At 33.4% G+C, this 7,873-nt stretch overlaps 2 protein-coding genes across 2 annotated transcripts; both read right to left on the reverse strand.

The window, feature by feature from the left end:
• Positions 1-4,030: 4,030 nt before the first annotated feature.
• On the reverse strand, positions 4,031-5,272 carry LOC119681148. Its single transcript, XM_038094250.1, has 2 exons — positions 4,335-5,272; positions 4,031-4,269 (listed from the first exon to the last, which is right to left on the reverse strand). The coding sequence occupies exon 1, from the start codon at positions 5,148-5,150 to the stop codon at positions 4,380-4,382; it is 771 nt and encodes a 256-aa protein (XP_037950178.1). The 5' UTR covers positions 5,151-5,272; the 3' UTR covers positions 4,031-4,269; positions 4,335-4,379.
• Positions 5,273-6,765: 1,493 nt separating this feature from the next.
• On the reverse strand, positions 6,766-7,494 carry LOC119677020. The gene has a single exon (XM_038088286.1). The coding sequence runs from the start codon at positions 7,492-7,494 to the stop codon at positions 6,766-6,768; it is 729 nt and encodes a 242-aa protein (XP_037944214.1).
• Between the last annotated feature and the right edge of the window lie 379 nt (positions 7,495-7,873).

The following is a 7,873-nucleotide window of genomic DNA, read 5'->3' on the forward strand; positions in this document are numbered from 1 at the left end:
TTAAAATTGTCGCATATCAACACGATGAAGAATTTGGCCTACTTTGCATCTGAAGTCGTACCTCTTCTTATGCAGCGAACACGAAAAATCAACTACTGAAATTCCACCTGACAAGAAATAGCGAGTTGCGAGGAAAATGAGCTAAATTCTGCTTAAAACTAACCTAGAAAAATTATAAGAAAAGCTATTTAAATAAATTGGACCCGCAACGTAAGTCAATCGATGCAATGTAACTGACGTGCACACTATACTACGAGTTCACTTAAACTTAATATCACTTAATATCGAAACGAATGGATCAATAGAGCTTTCTATATTATGGTATATAACTTATACCCAATTAAATTAGCATTTTTCTTTTCATTATATTTATTGGAACTATCAATTTAATGTATTTTATGCTGACATTAACTCAGCACATTGTATCGAAATGTCACTAATTTTTATGATTAAACCTGGTAGTTTCGTTTAATTACAATATTCAACCCATGAATTTGTTTTTCTTTCTCTTAACCTTAATGTATACCAGACCAATCAGGTCTACTAAATAAGCTAAGATATATGCGTTGAATGCGTGATAAAAATACAACACTGAGTTCTAATTGTGATAAGTCAACATTCACATTTAGACCCAATTGTGACAACAATTTCTTACAATAAATATATTTTATTGCAATGCATATCATTTATTACAATATATATTATTTATTACGCTAAGTATGTCTTCAATTTTTATTTGGCACCCTTTTATTGATAGTAGAATATAGTAAGTTTACAAAAACATCATAAAGTGATAGTTAGTTACACTACGGTTCCAACAAAGTCCGCACATTTAAGAAGAACCAAACTTAAACTCGACAGCATTACAATATCGCAGCAGAGTTTCACTCGACATTCGATACAGTATTTATATTGCCTACTACCATTGGGTATAGGGTACCATTACGTTACAAATAGAGCGGCGTTTTGTGATGTCACTAAGTTAAGTTTTGAAAGTTATTCGAATTGATGTAATCATTAAAAAGAATGTACCAGATAGTTGTTTAATTAAAATGTGTGAAAAAATTTAGCACGAATTTGCTTAGTAAAACAGATGGTTTTATCTGTGTCTGTGACTTATAAAAAAAAAGCAAAACAACATTTAAAACTTTCGTCATTAGAGCAAATGTAGGTTCCTTTAATAATAAATTTATAATAGTGATGACCATATAGTGATAACTAGAATATGCAGTGTTTTAAATTCATAAAATTTTACTAGCAAATAAATTGTTCATCCTGCACATATAAGGTGTATTCAAAATGTAATTGAATTTTTTTCATAAAGTATATACCAAATCTTCAACGTTGAGTTCATTCCCTTTAAACTACTATAGTTCTCCTTTTGTCACCTTAGTTTTCAGTTTAAGAAACACTCTTAGCACGTACTTTCTTGCTCCACGATTTCTCCTTTGAGTGTCTTTTTGGGCTATGTAAAATAGAAAAGTCTCACAGGGTACCAATTCCGGAGAAAAAGGAACTTGCGGCATTGAACTATGAATAAAAAATAAACTTTTGAAACAATTTTTGTTCATAGTATTTCTATTATTCTAGCAGTCTGTTTAACAGTAATCTTTCTACTAATAAGTACAATGAATTTATTTATTGAATTTATTTTTTCACGTTTATTTCACTGTCAATACATTGGATGTCAGGACATTCAGACTATGCATATTCTTTATTGTCTTCTCGACTTTATGTTAGGGTTGTGGTTGCGACACAGTATCATCAGCAAAAATCTTCTTGAATAATTTGAGTTCTTCCCACCCATTCTTTATTTTTTATAACAAAGTTTTTTACAAAAATAATTTGACATTTTGACAAATAAAAAACTGCAGAACAAAGTAATATATGAACCACTTATTTGTATGGCAGATAGAAATTAAGGATTGCAGCTGTCAGATAGTTCATACGTCCCCTGCACGTGTTTTACAAATGAGTATTTAGTTAAGAGTTCAAGTGATTAGATCCAACTTAAGTGGTTCTGTCAGAGGCACAGGTTCGACCTCTTAAGTCTATAAGCGTCGTTTAACTACCACACGTTTGGTGATAAGATCTAAGAATACAATACATTTTTAACACAAACTGCGGGATTAAGGAAGAAGAATCTTAGAACCCGCATGAGAGATATTGACTACACTCCTTAGTTTGTAAGCTTCCTTAGTGAAATAACTCTTTAGTGGAATGATCAATTTTTTGATATTGATGATCTTGCCGATGGTGATGCCGAAGGATGCTCGCTCTCATTAGATTGTAGCTTGGCCAAGCTAAATTGCATTTTTCGCAGCCCATCTGGGTCTTCAATGTATGTTCTGTAGTATTAATCCAAGAAAATAGTTTTGAAAATGTTTTTAAGGTTTTAAATTCCTTTACATTTCACAGCACTCAAATATTCTGTTTTAGCAACTGAAACAGTATCAGAATGTCAACAAAACCAATTTGTGGGAAAGTCGTAAACAACGCTTTTCATTTGATCGCAGAAATAACTGCATATGACTGATGACGTTTTTAAAAAAAATAAATATACAATATTATTAACAAAAAAATTCAGAACTCTCTTAATGCACGCATTTGTTGCAGGCTTTCTGTAAGGCAGTGGGTGTAAAACAGAGGACAAATTTCACTCCTTTCGAGCAATTTTAAGCCCGAAAACATAAAAAAAAATTCGCCATTTTCTTTATTATAAAAATGTTCACATTTTATTTGTCAGGGCACCAAAAACATAACGTTGCATTTAAATATAATTCTTTATTGCTTGTTTACATTTTTGTTTTTTAGGCTTATCCTGTGTAGTCCTGTAAGGCCCATTCACTCACAAAAACAAAAAATGTGCATAAAATTTTGTTAAATTTTTAAACAGTCAGAGCACATGGGAACAGGAACAGCAGCAATGTATGGGTACATATTTGCATATATCCGTTTCGACACAAATAGACATTCCAATTCCAAATAAAAGTAAAAGTCTCTGTAATGATAAAATGGTAAATGGATGCCAACCCTTTGCCTTCCAGAATGGATGCACTGCTGTTGCATATTTAAAAATGCGCGCAAATTGATGAAAATAAAAATATAGAACAGGATTAATAAAAACTTGGCTGTGGATGAGAAGATATGGCTCCCAAAAACAAATGAAAAGTAACGAATAAATTTTATGAATTTTACGTTGTGTATTTATGTGAAAATCCTTAAAATGAACGCCAACTGAACTCCTTTCATTAACAAAAATCCATGCGTTACTTATATTTCATAAAAATATAAAATTTATAACTTGTAGGAGTACAGAACAATAAAAGATTTATATCTAACAAATGTACCAAATCAGACAACAAAACTGATTAGACAATATTACACTTCCTTGGTATCAAATTAACATTTTCAAGTTCCGAATTTTAAGTACTTCAGAATTGTGATTAGAATTAATTAGAATTTTGATTGATTTGAAAAACCCCTTGAATATTTTTAACAAACCACATATACAATTTAAGCATAAAACCCATACATAATGTCACCAACATGGTCCCACCTAAAGCAGACAACGTGGTCGCCCTAAAAAGAAAGATCAGTCTTTACCAAATATACACGAACTTAGCTACAACAACAGTTAGATGGCGCACATCTAGTTCTCGCTCACTTAAAGCTGTGGACCAAATTTGAGATCTTTTTATTTTTACTATACTCAGCTTTTACACAATATTGGGGTATACACTGGCTAGAACTTGGCAAGATTTTTATATTCGCATACAAACATGTATCTTTGCGAATTTTGTCTGCGAACATTATTCTAACAGTTCATTAATACAATAGAGCTGCTATCAAGATCTATTAAGCGTGTAAAGCATGTGAATAATGTTTCTAGAAATATGGACATGCTATAAAATTTTCCTAATTTTTCAAATATTTTAGAATTTTCTAGTTTTAAAAAGCATCACAGTTAATTCAAACAATAGTCTGTTGCAAGAAAAAAATTATCACTTCTCAAAATAAAAGACATGAGTTAAAATATTGAAGCAATTTTATTTTTGGGAACTTTTGGGCAAATTTTTCATGTTCTGGTCTGGAAATTTTGGTCCGCTGATAAGAATAACAAGAATAACATCATAAAACTACGTCCAGGTACAGGTCTATCACCCTAGGTGTTATTCCATTGTAAACTTCAATAGCATAAAACATCCGCAACATTGATTTATATGTGCGAATGCTAAAGCGTAGAAGTGATCTTCAAGTTACATTCATCTATATTGCAATTATTATTATTATCATAAAGTCATAAGATATGCAGGTCTTATTGTAATACTTACACACAGTTTCTATACAGCGGAACCAGTCACTAGCGAGTGTGTAACCTATTTCTTGTTCTTTTGTATGAAATAGTTGTGTGCGTCACATGACGATGCTCTCAAGCATTGACACTCAACGGGGCGCAGCTTCTTAAATGGTGGTTTAAGACACTCCGAAAAGCTCTTTACTGGGCAATTCACTTTTTTACAATCCGTTGGGGAACGCGTCTTTTGACAACGTGGGGGGTTACGTGCAGGACGACATTCTGTCAATTTCATTTTTGGACACTTGAAATTTCTACTTGCCATAAATTTCTCCATATCTTTTGGTTTTGCTGTCATCGGTTTACACAAAGGATCGCGTAGTATAATGTCTTCGCATTGATATACAACTTCACATCGTTTAAAGGGCTTGATTTCCCTTGGACATTCGCGCCATGTTTGCGTATATCTACGTTCAGCTTTAGTCTTGGGCATGTAATAAAGTTCATCAAACCTCTTCGGTAGTATACAGACCCTTATGCAACAAGGGGGATTCTCCCACATGGACTTGAATTTAGCTTTCTCTACCTTTGGTTTGCTTTTCTTGGGGGCTTTCTTCTGCTTTTTAAAGAACTTGCACAAGTCTGATTTAGCAGGGCAGTCTCCGCCACAAACAGCCATGAAACGCTTCGATGTGGCAAAGATTGATGGTTTGTGTAGTTGGTCCCGTATCAAAGTTCCGCTGACAGCGGATAGTACACTGGTGTTGTTGTGAAGCGCATTGCATGATAAGCACCGCTTCGCAATTAGTGAGAGCGGTAACCTAAGCATATCTTTACTCGCTAGTTTGAACATGTACTTAATTTCAAATGCCAAAAGTTTTACCAAATTTGTTTGCCAATCTTTTCAAAATTTTTTTGTCCTGGACGAAAAATTTTGAATTTTGATTTTCTCCGAAGAAAATTGAAACACGTTTAAAAAAAAATAATTTTTAATATATAAGAAGTTTGTTTCTGGAAATTTTGAAAAACTCCTAGTCTACTAAGAAATTTTGTTGGTTTTTTTAAACCAAATTTTTAGTTATCTTGCGAAGTGAATATGTATTTTTGAGTATTGCCATTAGTATCGCATTTAAAGAAAAAAAGAATTTTTAAAAAAAAATTTGACCTTTTTTCTTTACTGAGAAACTGATAGCAAAAATCAGAAACAGATATACTGCTGCTAAGTGGCACATCTCTTGTTTTCGGGTTTTGGTTTCTTACTTTCTTGTTCTTTCATTAGTCGTAATATCTCACATAGAGACACATGCAGCAAGCATTTACATTCTTTTGGAGGTTCAGGTTTCGGGTATTCAATCAACTCACATTCAGAGAAACTGGGCCATGGACTAACGATTTTTTCGCATACTAAGGGTACACGTGTTTTTTTACATTTTGGTGGCTTACGATGCTTTCTAGTGCAGTTAGGCATTCTAACACTTGTACTACAGGCAACCGGATTCTTATTTTTGCAAGGGAGTAGATGCGATGGAATCTTGGGAAACCAATCCTTACATACACCTCCTTTTCTGGGAAATTTTCTGCTTTGTGGTTCTCTAAAACTTACTTCACCTTCTTCCTTAAGACACACTGGTTGTTTTTCGACCTTTCGACAATCAATCCAGGTTTTGTTATAGTTCCGTTTATGTGGATTGATTGGCCTATAGTGAATTTGATCGGAACGAAAAGGAATGGTACATTTCTCAACACAACAATCGGGAGTATGCCCCCATGCAGATTTGGATGGCTTGCGTGATGCAATTGCTTGCATTCTAATCCGTTCTGCTTCCTCCTCTATTTGGGTAAAAAGTTTGACAACAATTTTTTTCTTTTTCGGTCTTAAAGTTCTGAAACAAGGAGGTTTTACTTTAGGACAAGTATTTGGCTTTTTTTTTATGCAAGAATAGGGTTGGAATCTGGAGCTGCAAATCAATTGCTGACGAACTTCATTGAGTAAGTAAAATGGCTTCAGAACTTTTGCAAACATAGCCCTCGCCTTTTTGACAGCCAAGTACAGCAGTGTTCTTCACTGTAAAAACTAGACAGGAATTTTTTGAAAAAGATTATCGCGAAACGATGTTGCCAAAAAAAATGGAGACTATAAGAAAATTAAAAGATTGGCAAACAAAAAATGAGATATATTTTACGAAAATTAATTAAACCTTTTTTTTTTAATTTTGACATTTAAATCTTTATTTACTTGAGTTTTGTATTAATTGCACTTTAAGTGCCTCAAGTGTACAATTTCTTTTTTACTCTTCAAACCAAAATTAAATACAATCCACAGTAGAAATCAAACATGTCTTATAACTATCGTTGGTTTCGCAATTGAAGAAATAAATTCAGAATGGAATTTGTTCTCTTCACAGAAAAACGAACAATAGTTATGAGAAATAAGTTAACTACCGTCAATTTTTGGTCCTCATTATGGTTCATGGTCGTTGCCTCATTTCTCTTACTGTTTCACACAAAGATGTCATTTGCCAACACTTGCATTCTGTTGGACCATCGGAATTCAGTTTTTTGATTAATTCACATTCAGAGAAACTCGGGCAAGGGGGGTTAACTTTCTTACACATGCTTGCTAAACGAGTTTTCTTACACTTCGGTGGCTTTCGTACACTTCTACAATGAAGCAGTTGCAAATTACTGAGACAAGAACTCGACTCCACATTAGGATTTTTGCAAGCCATTAGATGTTTAGGAATTTTGGAGTGAGTTTTTCGGCTACTGCATTCTTTAAGCATCTTACGCGAACGATACTCTGGTTCCAGAAACCCTTGAATTTCATCAACACAAAGCGCTTCTTTCTCAACTTTTAGACAATCAACCCAAGTTTTGTTATAATAACGTTTATATGGATTTGACGGCATGTAGTAAGACTCATCGTAACGTGCAGATCTTGGGCATTTCTTGTAGCAACACTCAGGAGTAATATCCCAAAATGATTTGAATCGTTTCAAATCTATTTTAACACTAGTTTCGGCGTCTTCTTTTTCCTGTTCTATTTCAGAAAGTAATTTAATTTTAAATGGTTTACTCTTTGTCTCCCAGCCACGTTTAGTTCGGATTTTAGGACATAACTTCGGTGTTTTGCACGAATACGATTTCATTAGAATTCGTGTTGGATTTATGCAGGCAACGACAAATTGCCGAAACATATTTTTCAGCATTTGATTTGGCTGAATATGAAGAAGAATGTCTGCAGTTGGACCAAAGGCAACATGTGCTTTGGAACTACGTTTTTTGGCCGGGTTGTGCGGAAAATGGATGAAACTGAAAGGAATTTAGAGAAAATCAGACAAAAATAAGAGTAAATTACTTGTCAATAGAAATTTATTGAAACTTTACAGAATTTTGACAGTTAAGACAAGAATGACTTTAATTTTAAATTAGTAGCATGGTCGGAGGGCAAAAGCACTATATTATTTCATAAAATTAATTATAAACTACTCAATTATACAAGAGTAGTTTTAATGAAACCAATGAAACTATAGAACTTTTTTTTTCAAAGTTCTCTCAGAACAGGCTGTATTTCAA

The sequence above is a fragment of the Teleopsis dalmanni genome, chromosome 2 (assembly GCF_002237135.1).
Source record: "Teleopsis dalmanni isolate 2A chromosome 2, ASM223713v2, whole genome shotgun sequence".
NCBI classification, from domain to species: domain Eukaryota; kingdom Metazoa; phylum Arthropoda; class Insecta; order Diptera; family Diopsidae; genus Teleopsis; species Teleopsis dalmanni.

Excerpts from the sequence above, each read along its gene's own strand:
- LOC119681148 (XM_038094250.1), bottom strand. The coding sequence starts at position 5,150 with ATGTTCAAACTAGCGAGTAAAGATATGCTTAGGTTACCGCTCTCACTA.
- LOC119677020 (XM_038088286.1), bottom strand. The coding sequence starts at position 7,494 with ATGTTTCGGCAATTTGTCGTTGCCTGCATAAATCCAACACGAATTCTA.